At 41.7% G+C, this 18,387-nt stretch overlaps 1 protein-coding gene across 3 annotated transcripts in view; it reads right to left on the bottom strand.

Moving 5' to 3' along the window:
* Window positions 1–1,243: 1,243 nt before the first annotated feature.
* CD44 (CD44 molecule (Indian blood group)) overlaps window positions 1,244–18,387 on the bottom strand; it is a 92,459-nt gene continuing 75,315 nt past the window's right edge. For all 3 annotated transcript variants that reach the window (XM_023185574.2, XM_023185573.3, XM_023185575.2), the window contains 4 exons: window positions 18,239–18,301; window positions 13,728–13,799; window positions 11,375–11,453; window positions 1,244–4,499 (listed from right to left, as the gene is read on the bottom strand). In XM_023185574.2, coding sequence (XP_023041342.2) covers window positions 4,295–4,499; window positions 11,375–11,453; window positions 13,728–13,799; window positions 18,239–18,301 — 419 coding nt within the window. In that variant the 3' untranslated portion in view covers window positions 1,244–4,294. The remainder of the gene's footprint in view (window positions 4,500–11,374; window positions 11,454–13,727; window positions 13,800–18,238; window positions 18,302–18,387) is intronic.

The following is an 18,387-nucleotide window of genomic DNA, read 5'->3' on the forward strand; positions in this document are numbered from 1 at the left end:
AAGATTCCCCAGAAACACTGAGCTTCTGCCTGGAGAACATATGCCTAGCTGCCAGCATTCCGAGAGCCAAGCTGGGAGAGAAGGATAGGGAATCTCAACACTCTTTAAGCATGGTTTCACTTTTTCAGCATAGCCTTTCTTTTCTTTTTTATTTCTTTTCTTTTCTTATCTTTCTTTTCTTTTTCAGGGTCTCACTCTTCACCCAGGCTGCTGTGCAGTGGATCAATCTCAACTCACTGCAGCCTTGACTTCCCAGGCTCAAACATGATCCTCCCAACTCAGCCTCCCAAGTAGCTGGGACCACAGGTACACACCACCATGCCCAGCTAATTGTTATGTTTTTTACAGACACAGGGTTTGCCATGTTGCCCAGGCTGTTCTCTAACTCCTGAGATCAAGCAATCTGCCCTCCTCAACCTCCCAAAGTGCTGGGATTACAGGCATGCATCACCGTGTGGTATTTCTAATGTCAACTGTGTAGGTGCTGTTGGACTTGAACCAGAGACTCTCTATTTCCCTGTCTCCAGAAAATAAACTTCTGATCTTTTGCTGAGATTGGGAAAGGATAGTATTCAGTTACACAGAGTAAGGAAGGGGACCTGGAATTCTAACTGCTTCTTACATAGACTTTAAGCTTGTCCTCCTAATCTTAGCCTCATCTTCCCATTCATTTCCAGAGTAGTTACCGAGCCTTTTGATGGTTCTGTCACATAAATCTGGTTGTTTCTCAATTTTCCACACTGAAGGCTTAGGAGTCAGCTTTTCTAGATCTGTTCATTCAGTTACCAATCAGCTATCACTTTTCAGCTTCAATTTTTTGTTGCTCTTGTCTCTTCTTCCAATCTTTTGAACTCCGTGGGTTGAATCCATCTGGAAATATCTCTTTATTTTCTTTTTAGAGGCTTATATGAGGGAATGAAGGTATGTACACTCTCCTCTCTTTAACTGGAAGTCCAGGAGTAGTTCTTGGCTTTAAAAGAACGAACACTTTACTATATCTCGTTTAGTTTGAAACATGTGAACCACAGGTCAATCATAGAAAACCAAATTTTCTTCAAAAGAAGGCTTTCAAGTTGATGGAAACCCATTTTGTTTTTGCTTTTTTTAAAAAATAAAATGAGTGTGAGGCTTCAGCCACCTCAGATACCTTTGACTTTGTTCCTCTAAATTACCCAGACAGTGCCAGATAAGCATAGTTCTGTCCCTCTCAGCCTCCCATTCTTTTAAATTAGAGACTTCTGAGTCTGTTTCCTTTAGTCTTTTAATGTTAGCCTTTTAATATTTTCCAATAAGTGCTTTCAACTCAGCAATATACATATCATGCTTTCCTCATTATTATTGATCCATCAATAAATATACAAAAACCAGAGGAAGGGTGTGCTCTGAAAAGTCAAAGTAACAATAACAGTGGTCATTGTACAGTACAAGAATGAACAATGAGCTATTCTTTGAAAACTCAAAACAAATGATTTACACAAAGACATACCTATAACATAAAGGTAAATGGACCATGTTTTTCTTGTTCTTAAGTACATTTTGCTTTTCCAGATAAGTCAAATGTTTCCTGTCTCCTACTCCTCTGATATAACAGTATTGAATGAATGTTGGTTATAAAATCAATTCTTGGTGTTGTTATGAATCTCAATATAAAACTTTTTGAAAGGTTCTGCTAGAAAAGCCAATTCTACCACGCTTGAAATATGGATTTGAAGATGTCTTTTGTCTCATTTGATTTTTCACTTAGAGCTAATTTTAAGGGAAGTCCTCAGGAGACATAAAAGATTTACAATTGCAGGAAAAATTACATCTTAAGCTCTTAGGTTGCTTTGCAAAATAACTAAATGTTGGCCTTTTACTTTTATAAACAAGACCCAGTTTAATGACTTAGCCCAGATCACCTGGAAAATCACTGGTAAAAATGACATGTAGTCAAGCTGTGCTTCCAGAGTTACGCCCTTGAGAGCAAGAGAGTGAGAATACATCTTATTCCATAAACTTCAGGCAATGTTACAAAGGTTTGTAAAGACTTGGGCAGCTCTCCATTGACAATGGCCAAGGAATAGAAGCTCTAGACCTCTCATTTCTATCATGAAAACAGAGGTATATCGAAGTGAGGGACTATAACAGTAATAAAGGAAAAAGTATTTAATTCCAAAATAAAATTGAAAATAATCTCCTGTCTCAGCCTCTTTGTTGGGAATATCTAGAAGGGGTGGAAAACCATCTCTGGCTATGAGACTTGTATTACTACCCCTGTCTCCCTGGGGGGACAGGTAGGGGCTTGTGTAACCATTTTGACCCTTGTCCAAGAGTGACTTGTTGCATTTCAGTTAAAGAGCTTGAGTGAGCCTGCCTGGGCCTCTGGCAGACCCAGGAAATCTCTGGGAAAACAAGAGGCACTTGCACACTAGTGGCAGTAACAACACATAGTGACCTAATGTCCAGTTTCTTTCAAATTGAAAATAAAAAGAAACCCAGGCCACTGAATATGGAACTGGCCAATGATGTTCACAGAAGAGAAGCGAAGTTTTTGAAGATTATGGGGCAAAGTGGAGGGAAGGAGGGAGGGGAGAGGGTAGACAGGGAGGAGCAGAGGCTGGGAATAGTGCAGAAAGTTGGCATCTCTCCTTTAAAGATATTCTTCAGATCAACTCTGTCTAAGCCCAGCCCTGATTTAGTTGGGAGCTTTTCTTCTTCTTTCTGCTTTGTGGTCTGAGAAGCATTGCCTGTTAAGCATATAAGTTTAGGTAACAAATGACTTTTAGTGGGAGTCTCAGAAAGGAGATACAATTTAATAGGGGCTGTTGCTTTATAGATGCAATGGCTTCTATTACAAGCAGCCTTTGGAAGTTCTAGGACCAATCGGACACCCTGATTGATGAATAAATGCCACAAAGGACTTGCCAAGTGGGAGATAATGTGGGATTAGAGGATAAAGTCAGTACTCTCTTGTTTGGTCATAAACTTGCCTATCTGGTAATAAGATTCCAATGATGGGAATCCCTGTAACCTTTTGAGGGACTCCCCAGGCACTTAACTCAACCTAAATAGCAACTGCATCAAGAGCAGACACTGGTGTGTTAAAGTTTAAGTTTACAAATACAGCCATAAAAATGTCAAACAGGATCTACACTGCATCATCCTTTCCCCTTGGCAATCTCTTTCATTTCCATTGGCTTCTTCTCCTATTGTAAGACATCAAAAGGCACTTCCATATTGTTTTTGTAAATCACTAATAGGGCCAGCCTCTATGAAATAGAGCCCCAGGGATAACAAGTCATGCAAACTTAATGTGACTTTGCAAAACCTTTCACAGGATAGAACAGTTGGCCATTAAACCATAACAGAGTCCGAAGCTCCTCAGCATCCACTCTGATTCCAGGACAAGACAGAAAACCTTCGGACAGTGTCAAAAACAAAACAGTGCTGCCTTCCTTGATCTTCCATGAGATATGGCTGAGAGGGTCTGAGTGGGAACTCAGGGTCTCTGAGATGAAGACTTAGAATTCTGAGTCTTCTTACCATCCTCAGCTCTTCCTGATACATTGTAGAGACCCAGACAGTGCTGGTTTAGAAACTGAAAAATCACAGCACAAAAAGTGAAGATGGAAGAAGTACAGATGTTTATTATGAATCAGTTTAAACCCTTTTGTGCTTCTGACAAAGTAACTTTAAAAAATTATACTGATCAAAGGACCTCCAGGGTTTAATATTTTGAAAACACAGATAAATAGTTTACTACAGATAAATAGCTTCACCCTTTGCGTGTCTCCCCGAAGCATCTGAAAAATTTCTAGGGGGGTCTGTTGAAGGAGATGTGTAACTAGTATACCCCAACCCCCAACCTCCCTAGAAATCAATGCCCAGGGATTAGGATACTGGAAGGGCAACATGGACCCATTCAAATTTCCTCCCAGGGACCAGGCCCTATTAGCCCTGGGGAATGTCCTTAGCTGGTGGGGGAAAGGTTGGCAATCAGGAATATGTATGTGTAGTTTTTGTTAGAAGTCATCCACAGCACACCTGAGGGATGAAAGTCCTCCACGTGGGAACTGGAACAATCAAATTCTTGCTGATTATTAATTGGGCCTTAATTTCAGAAAGCAATGCTGTTTTTACAATTGGACCTGACTTTAAAGAACAAACACAAAAAACAAAAGGAGTAGAAAATTTTCTGCTAAAAAAAGATTCCCAATGAAACAATCAGTAGCACATTGCATCTGTTAAGTGTCCCAGCTCCCTGTAATGGTTATGTTTCCAACGGTTATTTCTTTCTAAGATAACGGTGTAGGTGTTACACCCCAATCTTCATGTCCACGTTCTGCAGGTTCCTTGTCTCATCAGCGGTCATATACTGGTCTGGAGTTTCTGATGGCTCCTTGTTCACCAAATGCACCATTTCCTGAGACTTGCTGGCCTCTCCATTGAGTCCACTTGGCTTTCTGTCATCCACAGCTCCATTGCCACTGTTGATCACTAGCTTTTTCTTCTGCCCACACCTAATAATTTAAAAAATGTACCATATGAGAAAGAGTGCAGTGACTCAGGCATCAGATAGTCATCATTATTGAGCACCATCATGATGATCACTATGGTTTATGATGGCTTTAGTGTGTGCCAAGCACTGTACTAGGTGTCTTCTCTACTTTAACAACTAACAACCAGCACTTAATGACCAGACTCTTAACAACCAGCACTCCTCAAAGTGAGGTCCCTGGACCAGCAGCAAGAGCATCATCTTGGAACCTGTTAGAAATACAAATTCTCAGCCCCAGCCCAAACCTACTGAATCAGAAAACTCTAGGGTTGGAGCCCAGTATCTGTGGTTCACAACTCCTCAGGGGGGCTTCTCTGCACAGTCAAGTTTGCAAATCAGCAACTACAACTCCAGGAAGCTGGTGTTATTATTATTACCCCCTATTCCAAGAGAAGAAACCTTGGGGATCAGAAAATTCAGTAACTTCCCCCAAGTAACTCAGCAAGTAAGAAAAGAGGATTCAAACCCTGGTCTGTCTGACTCTCAAGTTCTGATTCCCCTTCTATCATACTTTATAATGGAAATGTTTGCCTCTTTTAAGCATGTTAGCAGTTTCTGCAGATTTAGATAAACCATCAACATGATGATTGTAAATCATTCTGATTTGTATATTCAAGAAAGTCCGATAACTTCCTCTCCCAGTCAACACTTTGTCGGCCTTGTCAGCGTTATTACTGAATGTACCGAGAAGAATAAAACAACATTTTTCTAGAGGTGTAAGGCCATCATGATGTTTTCCTAACATTGGTTAACTCCCATATAACCCTGATATAGGAAGTTTAATAACATAAGACAAATTATTCTCATTACTTTACGGTTTCTCAAACATTACTTAAGACTCAAACGCAAAAGAAAATTGCCATGGAAGAGCACGACCTTGATCTTTTCCCTGGTTACTGTCTATTGCTTCACCCCACCCAGCCTGACACAATGCTTCCTCTTTCCTGTAACACATCACTGCTACACATATACAAGTCAGACTATGCTTAGAGGAAGCAAAGTTGCACAGTTTCACAACTACAAGCAAGATGGGGATGCAGGGAAGCAGATTACCTCCTGAATTCCAGACACTTTACATGCAATTTTCTATAATTCTTACAAGACTCTTTCAAAGCGGCTATTGTTCCCATAATACAGCAGTGGAAACTGAGGCCAAAAGAGGTTTAATAACTTGCTCGAGGTCACATAGAGAGTAGGAATGACAGAGCCAATATTAAAATCCAGGCCTTTATGACCAAAGCCTGGGCTCTGCCTGGCTCTGTCAATGTGCCAGCCCTCTGGAGATTTGGAAACAGTATGAAGTCAGAATTGTTCACTTTGCCTCTGGATATTTGGGGTAATAGAGACAAAGCCTCTTATTATTCATGATCATGGACCATTCCCTGTAGGACTGCCAAGGCCATAAACTTTAAGTTCTTGTTTGGGGAAATAGAAATTATACCTCCTCAACAGGAGGTAGATCCTGTCTCCTCTGGCATGAGGCTTGATGAGGAGTTGGGGGAAGGATGCTTGAACCGTGAAACAGATTCATGGGAACCAGGAATACAGATGGAGTCCAGCAGGATGCATGGTCAAGAAAAGGGCCTTGGAGGCCAGGTGCAGGTGGGTGACACAGTAAGACTCTATCTCAAAAAAAAAAAAAAAAGAAAGAAAAGAAAAAGGGCTTGGAAGGCCTGGTTTTGAGAAATTACTGCTGTGTGACCTGGGGCAACTCACTTAACCTCTCTGAGCCTCGGTTTTGCATCAATAATACCAGGTTATTAAGAGTAGCAATATCATAGGATTGTGAAAAGCCCTTGAAACAGAGACTGTCACTAAATAAATGAGTCTATTGTTATTATTCTTGCTCTTATGAAGGATAAGGAAGTAATTGTTATTCTTGCTCTTATGCGGGGTAAGGAAACTAAGGTTTGGGATAACACTTAAAACAGTATCTGGAGCACAATAAGCTTTCACGTGCTGTCTATAATTGTTAATATAACAAAAGCCATATGAAATGAATTTTGTTTGTTTCTCCTGGCTGCCTCCACCTACCTCGTTATTATTTACTACGAAGAGGATTTAAAAGGCTCAAGGTAGAATGCTGGTCGTGTTACTTCCAATTCTCTGGTCTCTGTGTTCTTTGGAGGAAAGTTGTCTAGTTAAAGTAATTCCCATTTGCCTAACCAATGGGTGGTTGAGGGATGGAATGAAATATTGTGGGAAAGTGATTTATGAGCATAAAAAATGTGTCTGTGCATGGGAGTGGGTGGAGATTAATTTTATTAATCTAAATGAAACTGATCTTGACAGTGGATAACATTTGACCTATAGAACACAGGAATATTGTGCTTGGGTTTTGGCTGGCCCACATTTCCCTTCGGATTTATGTGTTTCTATCTGTCTGAGTACTTTCAGGAGGACAGGATGATTCTCATAAATAACTCATTCCAATATTCAGTGCTCTAGGCATCTAATAAGTACTTTTAAAAGACATATTCTAATTTTTAAGTTCTTCTTAGTTATAAGAATTTAAGAAGGAGCACTAGACCTGAAGGAGCTTCAGAGATGAGCTAGCCCAGCTTCTTCATTATGTGAACTGGACACCAAGTCCAAGAAGTCAAGGGTATTGTCCAAATTCACAGCTAGTTATGGCACTGCAAGAATCACAGCTTAGATTTTCTGTTTTTTGTTTGTTTGTTTGTTTGTTTGTTTTACAAAGTCTCACTTCATCAACCAGGCTGGGGTGCAATGGCACCATCTCGGCTCACTGCAACCTCCACCTCGTGGGTTCAAGCAATTCTCCTGCCTCAGCCACCCAAGTAGCTGGGATTACAGGCACCTGCCACCACACCTGACTAATTTTTGTACTTTTAGTAGCGATAGGATTTCTCCATGTTGGTCACGCTGGTCTCAAACTCCTGACTTCAAGTGATCTGCCTGCCTCGGCTTCCCAAAGTGCTGGGATTACAGGTGTGAGCCACTGTGCCCAGCCACAGCTTGCATTTTATGACTCTGAAGATCAGAGATCCTCGTGGATCTGTGTCTTACCTTTATCTCCTCTTCCCTTAAATCTCAGTCATTAGCTGAGCACACAGCAATCACACAGTGTGTGAAGGAGGCAGACTAGGACCTCACCAGGAAAGGGAGGGCAGGCTGGCTGGGGTTTAGGTACCAGGTAACATACTTCTATGGCATGGCAGAATTTATCTCAAAAGATTTAGGTGGGTAACTTGGCAACTGATCTCATGACTCTTCTACCTGACAATCCTTAAAGATATTTAGGGATTTATTTTGCACTGTTTTAGAGCTGTGCCATCTAATATAGTAGCCACCAGCCACATGTGGCTATTTGAATTTAAACTAATTACAATGAAATGAAATTAAAAATTCACTTCTTCAGTCAAACTAGCCACAGTTCAAGTGCTCAGTAGCCACAGTTGGCTAGTAGTTATATATTGGACAGTGGACATATAGAACATTTCCATCATCACAGAAAGTTCTATTGCATAGCACTGTTCTAGACAGCAGGAGGAAGTTGGGTGAGCTCAGATTACAGGAGCTCCTGTGGAGCATAAGAGAATGAAACTATTGCGAAATTATGGCGATGCATAGAGAAGACCTACTGATTGGAGTGTGGGTGACTGCCTGCTGGGGTTTGTAGAAAAGACAATTATTCCCATTAAAGTGAAGGATGGTGAACAGTTTTTATGTACAAGCAGCACATAGTAAAGTCCTCATGTTTTTTTCTCCTCTTCAGACAATTCAGATGGGTTTTTGTTTGTTTGTTTGTTTAAGACAGGGTCTCACTCTGTTGCCCAGGCTGTAGTGGCACTATCGTGGCTCACTGCTGCCTCTACCTCCCGGGGCTCAAGCGATTCTTCCACCTCAGCCTCCCAAGTAGCTGAGACCACAGGCATGCGCCACTACGCCCAGCTAATTTTCGTCTTTTTTGTAGAGACGGTGTTTCACCATGTTGCCCGGGCTGGTCTTGAACTCCTAGGCTCAAGTAATCCACTGCCTCAGCCTCCCAAAGTGAGCCACTGCACCTGGTGTGAGCCATTGCGTGAGCCACTGCACCTGGCCCAGATACATTCTTTAAAGGAAAATATTCTCTGGAGCCTCACCCAGTATCTATCAACCCAACTGACTCCTAAAATAATTATGTGCTCTCACGGAGAGGCAATAAAGCATGATTTCCCATGGAGAGCTGTAATTCAAGGAGTCAGGTGAAATGAGGAACAGCAAGGAAAGCTGTTGTGGATGATGGCAGCAGTGGAAAAAGCTAAAGAAGTAATAGAACCCCCAAGCCAGCATCTTTAAGACAACGTGACTCACAGATCACTTCATCATGCAAGCCCATGATCCATCCTCGTATGTCAACTTCAGAGACTGATGATTTTCCACTTTTGCCTTTTAACCATAATTTATATAACAGTGTCTGGCACAGGGAATGTTCTCAATAAATACTAGCCAATTCAAATTCAAGAGGCCAATACTGCCACTAAACCTCAAGATTCTTTTAAAAAAGGGATGGTACTCTTTTTGTTTTTTACCTTCTCTTTCTCCTTGCCAGGGCTGGTAGTCACAGGAGCCACTCAAAAGATGTTTGCTGAGTAAATGAACACCCATTGGAGGCCCCATTTTCAACCAACCTTTCTCTGATGAAAATAGGATTCTGTATCTCTTTCTCTTAAATGTGACACTCAAAGTAGAAAAGCCCCAGCCTTTGAAGGGGATTAGAAATGGGTTGACAGCTTTAGAATCACAGAGCCCATTAAGGGGCCCGTGCAGCTGTTAACCACCCTTTAGCTGCGTGGCAAATCTGTTTTCAATTATCAAATCAGGACACAGTGATCTACGGCGTCCAAGCAGCTACTTTCCTGGTGAGATACTCGCTGTGCCCGACCCTGTGTGTCCCTGTTTGCCAGTTACCAGGGTGACTGTGGTCTTGGGAGGAGGGAGAGGGCAGGAGTGAGGCCCCTTCTCTGCTGTCTGCTGCTGACAAGACATAGACAATGGGGGAGATACCCAGCTCCAATGTATGGACTCCAGCTGTTCTTGGGGACAGCTGAGATGCTTCTCTGAGGTCTCCCTGAATGTCGACAGCATCCGTGCCAGCGTTTCTATGGTGACATGTGCAAAGCTTATGGACTGCGTATGTGAGCAAAAGTGGTGCATCCTAGGGCTTGGCAATAAAGGGCTGATTGCACACAATAGGAAATTCATATTTAATTGAGCAAAAGTAATCCAAGGGAAAACAAGGAAGCTGAAGGGAAGTATAAAGACTCTTTGTAAAGACTCCCGCAAGTCACATTATTTAAATTCAACTAAAAAAAAAAAAATTTCCATTCAATCATAGGCAGCTTTTTAGATTTTTTCTCTCAGTTTTGTTCCTTATACAATCAGCTATCATAACTACTTTTTAAAATTATGCCCTCAATGGTATAGATAGCAACATAGCTATTTAACTGTAATATGGCACTTTTATTAACTTGTACCAGCATAATTATATAACAGCATCATTTGATTTTCTCAGATAATTAGAGACTGTATGGGCTGCCCATGGTGTTGGAATTAGCTGTTGGTTGCTTTCCAAAAGCCAGTAAGGAGTCCATGATTCTCTCTAGGTCTTCTCCCAGACTGAGGGGCATTTTTCTGCCCTGTGAGGTGATCTGGGGACACAATAAATGTGGCCCTGCTTGGAAATAAGGTTCTTTTACCTTATGAGAAACCATCTAAAGGGACATTTACAAAAGGTTTAATATTCCTATGAATTATGTCCTGGAGAAAAATAATGTATCTTTAAAGTGTCTTGGGTAAGAAATTTAGATTTATACTTTTATAAATTTAGATTTATGTCCCTGTTAAAGTTCATTTCCTCTGTTGCTAGAATTACTATTGTGTGTGTGTATATATATATATATACACACACACACACATACACACACACACACACACACACATATATCTATGAACTGTGTGTGTGAGCAAAAGTGATGCATCCTAGGGCATATATATATATATAGTATATATAAAATGTAAATAACATCTAAACCTATAGGTCTTGGTTTAGGTAGGGAGATAGTGGCCTTCAAGAATATAAAAACAGCCCATGTGTCAGTTCTAGGGAGATGACTGTCTTCATTTAGACTTTCCTAAGGAAAGTTCTTCTCTGCTTTATAGACCTCCTAACAGTGAGGAGACCTATGGAACAGTGCTCTTCTTATGCTATAACCTGAATCTCTTCAACTACAGTTCCCAGAAAATAGAAAATGATATCATTACAAACAACAAACAACAAACAAAAGCACAAGGCCAATACCTCCTTCTGGTAAAAGTTCTTAAACATTCCCTGGGCCTCAGAGAGGCTACAGGGGATGATGAATCACTGAATCCTTATACAATATTTGTGCATCGTGAATGTATTTAATCAATATTTCACAAATCAATGAATGAGTATATACTTTTGTATGCCTTCCTGGTGAGATACTTCATAACTTTTATCAGATAGAGTCTGCATGAGGTTTAACCCTAAAAAACATGTAAAATCACAAAGCATTCAACCACTATTTAAAAGTGATGCGCCAAACAATCACAGGTGTCTCCTGTCTTTAAAAACCAGGGCAAAGAAAGATGTCTTAAGCTGCACCATGCACATGAATCGCTGGAATCTTGTTAGGATGCAGACTCTGCCATAGGAGGTCTGGGGTTGGGTTTGAGATTGTGTATTTCCAACAAACTCCCAGGGTGCCCAGGCTGCTGGTTCCAGGGACTACACTCTGAGCAGCAAGGATATAAAGCCCAAGTTTAAATGATGCCCTTTCCTAGGTGAAGGCCCCCAGGACAGCCCCTTACCTTCTTCGACTGTTGACTGCAATGCAAACTGCAAGAATCAAAGCCAAGGCCAAGAGGGATGCCAAGATGATCAGCCATTCTGGTGTGAGTAAATTAAATGACATGTATGAGCTTCAGAGACACACTTTGTAAAAACAAAAATGCACTTTATAATTGACCTAGTTCAAGCAAGCACCACAGTCAGTGCTGCACGGGGGGGTCTGGTCAACAGGTCCAGCCAATAGGCAGGTAATTCTGGAAGAGCAATTTGCTGTAAGTATTCGTCCAACAGCCCTCTTGCTTTAATCTTTTATCATCAGTCAGGATTTTTAAGTCCCTTCAGGAGAACTATGTTTCTAAAAAAGGACAGGATGACTTGTTGAATCTTGTAGATGCCTTTGGTATAATATTATTAAACAGATAAAAGGAAATGTAGGCTTCTTTTGAAAGGAACATTTTTTCCTGTATAAGAGCACCAACCTATCCACCTTACATTGTATTAAAAAACAAAAATGGAGACAATAAATGATTGGTTAAATAAATTAGGGTACATCTATTGCATTACGCACTACAATATAAGGAGGAAATATTCAATGACATGGAAGCCATGGTTAACCAGTAGGCAATGTTTGCTAAACACCATGTAAGGTGAAATCACATTTTGGTATATATTTTACATTTTAAAATGATAGGAAAGGCCAGGCGCCCTGGCTCACGCCTGTAATTCCAGCACTTTGGGAGGCTGAGGTGGGTGAATCACGAGGTCAGGAGTTCGACACCAGCCTGACCAACATGGTGAAACCCCATCTCTAAAATTACAAAAATTAGCTGGGCATGGCAGCATGCTGTATTCTCAGCTACTCAGGAGGCTGAGGCAGGAGAATCGCTTGAATTCAGGAAGCGGAGGTTGCAGTGAGCCGAGGGCGTGCCACTGCACTCCAGCCTGGGTGACAGAGCAAGACTCCATCTCAAAAATAAAATAAAATAAAATAAAATTAAATTAAATTAAAGACGTATATTAAAATGGTAACCGTAATATTTCTGGATGGTGAGATCGATAATAAGTGATTTATATTTCCATTACTTTATCTAGTTGTGTTTTTTCAAATGTCTTCAATAATTACATATCACTTGTGGATTAATATTCTACACATTTTGAAATCAGGCTCTTGTAGGACTAAAATATGACTTGACAACTCTCCTAAATTCAGTTGCAAAGTGGGTTGTATATGTGTGCCATGAACCAGGGCTTGAGAAAGAAGAGACATGGAAAGTCTCATCATCTGTTTTCTTCTTGGAAATCTTGGTTTACCTCTGATTTCCTGCTCAGCACTACCTTTGCCTCACCTTTTCCTGGTTTAGATGAGTTTGGAGAGGGAGGTAGAGTCAGAAGTGGAGGAGACTGACAGGAGGGCCCCATTTCTGTTCTTCCTCGCTACTCCTGCCCACAGTGGCCCTGGTCTCCAGCCCTGAGATGTCCCACCTGCACTGTCCCTGGAGCTGGGAAGAATCTTGCTGCCTGATGACAGCTAAGGCTTCCCCTCCGCTCTCCCCCAGGGCAGCCCACCCCTCTCTCTGTCTGGTCTGTCTTCAGGTGTGCTTAGGCAAGCTGGGACAAAGGAGAAAGGTGCAAGACACATTCTTCTCTTTCCCCAAGGGAGACTCAGTTTGGAGACCTCTGAAGGGGAGAGAATTTAAAAGGGTAATTTACGACCTTAGGAGACCATTCCCTTTAGTAATTCTCCTTGACAAATCAATTTTGATTCCAAGTCAAATAAAGAATTTGCAACAAATGCCTTGTCTTGATGCTCAGGAGAACCAGGTGTCCCAGCCTCCTCACTGCACGTGTCATACTCTCTGAAAAGTTTATTCTGTCCACATCAGCAGGCGGTCCCTCGACCAAAAAAAATTAGTTGGGGGAACCAAAAGAAAGTTTTCACTCCATCTAACATAAATGCTCTTGTAGCTCCTCCCTGTCTGTAATTGTAAGAGGAAAATTACATGCTTCACCTTGGACCCCAGAAATAAAGGAAAATTGGATTGGGATAGAAAGGACCTAGGAATGACATGGGGTCCTCTTGGTGATCATTCACTTAGGAAGGAAGCTTTAGTAACTAACATGACACTTCTCTGGGACAGGCCAGGGACAGATCTGAGTATGAGCTCAGCTAGTTTGCAGAACCCAGGAAGAGAAGACTATTTCATCTTTTCCTACCAAGAGGCTGTAATACTTTAACTTGTAAAGAGGAGCAATCAGATTCATATGTTGGGCATTGCAGAGAATGTGCTTTCAGACGCGTCTCTTCTTCCTTGCTGGGACATTCTGAGAAAGCTACTTTCAGCATGTTTTTCTGCCTCACAGTTGGAAACTCACCTGGAATTTGGGGTGTCCTTACAGGACCAGAGGTTGTGTTTGCCCCACCTTCTTGACTCCCATGTGAGTGTCCTAAGGGGAAAAACAACATCTCTCAACCAAAGTTTGCAATGAGTAACCAGGAGTTCCTTGTGGAGCTGCAGAAAGGGCAGCTCTCCACATTCTGAATCACTGAGAGGCCATTTATGGATTCAAGCTGCAGATGTTTATAAAGCATTACACAAAAGATATCCCCCACCCCCGACCCTGGTTTGATTAAGGCTAAGGCTTGGTAATGTTATTTTGTATCAAGGAACATGAGAATTCTCAGTAGCAGTGTTGTACAGTGTTCAGGACTTTGGGGTCTAGAGCTGGATAACCCTGGATTTGAGTCTCACCACTGTCCCTTGCTAACTAGCCATGTGTAATGGGTCAATTTACCTCCTCCAAGTCTCCCTTTTCGCACTCGTAAGATGGAGATAATAGAATCCTGTTCATCATAATTTTACAGAGATTTAAAGAAGTACATGGTATTGGTAGTTGTGTGTGGTTGTTACTTCTATTTTTAATTTAGGACCTTGCTACTCAAAGTGTGCCTCTGGACCATTAGGACAGGCATACCTGAGGAGATCGCTAGACATGCAGAATCTTATGCCTCATCTCAAAGCTACCAAATCAGACTCTTCATTTTAACAAGACCCCCAGAGGACTCACACGCTCCAGAAAGCCCAAAGGGAACCTGAAAATCCCATCCAATAGCATCATAGGAGCCACATAAACACTATAACATAAGGAGTTTGCTCACACCTGTAATCCCAGAACTTTGGGAGACCGAACCGGGTGGATCACGAGGTCAAGAGATCGAGACCAACCTGGCCAACACAGTTAAACCCCGTCTCTACTAAAAATACAAAAATTAGCCAGGCGGTGGCAGGCGCCTGTAGTCCCAGCTACTTGGGAGGCTGAGGCAGGGGAATTGCCTGAACTCGGGAGGCAGAGATTGCAGTGAGCTGAGATAGTGTCACTGCACTCCAGCCTGATGTCAGAGCGAGACTCCATCTCTAAATAAATAAATTAATTAAATAAATAAATAAATAAATAAATAAATAAATAAATAAATAAGGGGTTTGGCAGCAGTGACCCTTTCTGACTATGAAAAATCACCCTATTAGAGTTCCTGCTAATATATTACTGAAACACACCTTGTTAGAAGAATCAACATTTTCTACTGCTAAAAAGCAAAATAAGGAAATGAACAAAATGCCTTAAACTGGGAGGAAGCATCACAAGACAGACAGTCCTCCAGTCAGAAATGGAGGCCTATCCAAATGAGGGAGATACAATGGTTCTAAAAGAAACTTCTAAGAAGCTGGGCACAGTGGCTCACACCTGTAATCCCAGCACTTTGGGAGGCTGAGACAGGAGGATCACTTGAGCCCAAGAGTTTGAGACCAGCTTGGGAAACATAGGGAGATCCTGTCCCTATTAAAAATAAAAATAATAAATAAATAAATAATTTTTTAAAAAAAGAAACTTCTAAGACATCTTGTGAAGAGACTCATCAAAATGAAAGCTTCATAGATTTTTAAAAATTCTTCCTCCATTGCTTCAAAACAAAATGTGAAAGTGTCCCACCAAAATGAACTTTTTTTTTCCCTACCAAATGGAAGCCCATTGTAGAATCCTGAAGGCTGATCAATGGATGAAGATGGTGGGGTCTTAAATGAGAGCTTTCCTCATGGAGCCAAACTTTAGGCTGTGCACAATGAAATCTTGATTACAATGGTTATATGGGGACATGATGGCTCTTGTTTATGCAATTTGATGCTTTTGTTAAAACTTAAAAGGGAGCAAAACAAGTTCCTACCAGACATCTAGGTGTTTCAACATCCCCCACCCTATGTTGACAGTGGCCTCTGACTTTACAAACCTCCAAAACAGTCCAAGGCCCTTTCCCTACATGCTTTCCAGTGTCCTTGGTGGTTGGCAGGTTTTCACCTGCCCAAGTCATGGGACATTGGCCACTTAAACTGAAGATCTTTGGCCGTGAAAACTCCCCAGGAGGTATAGTCACTCTCACTGTTATTTTATTTTATTTTTTCTGACTCACATAAGCCTTTGATATTTAAAAAAGAGGCCATTAATGGATCATAATCTCTTTATTTTCATTTTCAAAAAAAAAAAAAAGAAATGCTCCCAGCAAGAAAAGATCTGGGTGTGTGTGCAACAAGATGAAACCTCCTGTTTGAACAACAGACACCTGCTCAGAAGCCAAACAAAAGAGACTGGCTCCTGTCCGCCTGATTCTCACTTCAAGTAAAAGCCACAGAGGATGGATGTGAGACAGCAGGCCTTGCCTTGTGCCCTAGATGTCTACAAATCCAGCCAGGGTAGGACTGGCCACAATAGGAAGTTCCACAAAGAGGAGCACTTGATATTCCTGTTGGGAGACGACATGTAATCTGAGACATGTGCACAGAGATCGTTCAATTGGCTTCAATGGTGAGAAAAGCAGTCTAGCACAGTCTAAGCCACCAAACTTTAATGTGCATATAAACCACCTGGGTGGGAGAGTATAGTTAAAATGCGGATCCTAATTCAGTAGGTCTGGGTTGGCCAGGGATTCTGCATTTCCAACAAGTTCCTAGGTGATGTCTGCACTGATGGTTAAAGAATCACACTTACAGAGTGACTGGGGTCTCTTGGTTTTAGAGATCATGCCCCTTGATAACTCCCCACTGTTTCAGAGTACTTCCATACTTCTGGTACCCTGTCTTCCTCACAAAAACTCTAGGAAGCAACTGAGGCAGATGATCTGATCTCCTTTTTCCTAACAAGGAAACTGAGTCTGGGAAAGGTTAAGTGCCCTGCCTAAGGTCCCCAGTGAACCTGTGACTTCTGTCTCTAATTCAGAGGCATCTCTAATGAATCCCTACCTCCTAGTGTTCCTCCATAGAGAGTTATTGTGGAAGCCACCATGTAAATATTCATCTTCATATTTGTTTTCAATGTGTAAACATTTAAACCTGTTGGTGAGCCTCACTCAAACTTGGGCATAAAAAGGGAGGGCAATAATTGATATGGCTTAAATCATTTACATGGGGTCACCTGGATTTATGATGTTCAGGGAGACCACAGTAAAGCAGCACTGGCAGAACCTCCCAGCAGTAGAAGTCATTAGTAAACCTACCTCATGCCAGACTTTTGCAGTCTGGGGTAAGGTTTGCAGGGATGTGATCTGAATCACAGCACACAGGAGTCTATTTAAGAATTCATGCCTGGCAGTAATTATGATCATTATGGAATGCTTTCTCCAGACTGTGCTATGAGAAGTAATATGAGACCCTCCAGGCTTGAAAGGTGGCTCTATCGCTCCCTGGCCCTGTCAACTCTAACAAGTTACTTACCCTCTCTGAGCCTTAGTTTCCTCATCTGTAACATGGGGATAATAATAGTACTTACCTATGTCACAGAGTTTGTAGGATGACTGAATGAGTTAATACTAGATAAACTCTATACATTTGCTGATATCAACTTTTCTTTTCTTTTTCTTTTTCTTTTTTTTTTTGAGGCAGAGTGTTGCTCTGTCACCCAGACTGGAGTGCAGCGGTGCGATCTTGACTCACTACAACCTCTGCTTTCCAGGTCCAAGCAATTCTGCTGCCTCAGCTTCCTGAGTAGCTGGGATTATAGGTGCATGCCACCACACCGGCTAAATTTTGTATTCTTAGTAGAGACAGGGTTTCACTATGTTGGTCAGGCTGGTCTCGAACTCCTGACCTCGTGATCCACCCGCCTCAGACTCCCAAAGTGCTGGGATTACAGGTGTGAGCCACTGCGCCTGGCTGATACTGACCTGTTCTTGACCTACAATAATGGCAGTTCCATTTGGCCCAACCTAATATATGTAAAGTGTTTAGAAAGATACTGTTGGCACACAGCAAATTCCCAACAAATACCAGTGATGATATCATGTGCCAGGATGACGCTAAATGCTTTGCATGTATTCTATCATTTAGTCTTTGAAACAGTGTCCTGTGACAATTATTATTATTCCAAGTTTATTAGTTGAGAAATTTTGTCTCAGACCCTTTAAAGCATCTTGCTCAGTTAATATGTGGAGGGCTGGAATCGATCTCAGGCCATTTTTGCTACAAAATTCATGCTCTTACTCACTCTGGTGTAGTGCAATGTTAAATTGGGACCCTGCCTGAATTCTTCCTGAGGTTTTCAGTGCGAGGCTTTTCTCCAGAGCAGTAGTTCTCAAAGTGCAATCCCTGCCCCAGCAGTGTCAGCATTACCAGGGAACTGATTAGAAATGCAAATGCTTGGGCTCCACCCCGACCTACTGAATCAGGAACCTTAAGGGTGGGGTCCAGCACTGTGATTTAATAAGCCCTCCCTGTAATTGTGATGTATGCTAAGAAGGTTTGAGAACCACTTCTCTGGAGACACTGACTCATACTTCATTAGTCGTCATCGTCAGGCTCAATGATTATAACAGTACATGACTGAAGCGGTTTTGAACTCACCAGCTGATTCAGATCCATGAGTGATATGGGAGCCCCCACTGGGGTAGAATGCATCTTGGTCTCCTGTAATGAGCAATCAGGAAGGTCAGTACTGCATGTTTTCACTTACACTCCCGTCTGCATTTCCTTACATTTGCATTCTTTTTTTT

This window comes from Piliocolobus tephrosceles, chromosome 13 (genome assembly GCF_002776525.5).
Source record: "Piliocolobus tephrosceles isolate RC106 chromosome 13, ASM277652v3, whole genome shotgun sequence".
NCBI classification, from domain to species: Eukaryota; Metazoa; Chordata; class Mammalia; order Primates; family Cercopithecidae; genus Piliocolobus; species Piliocolobus tephrosceles.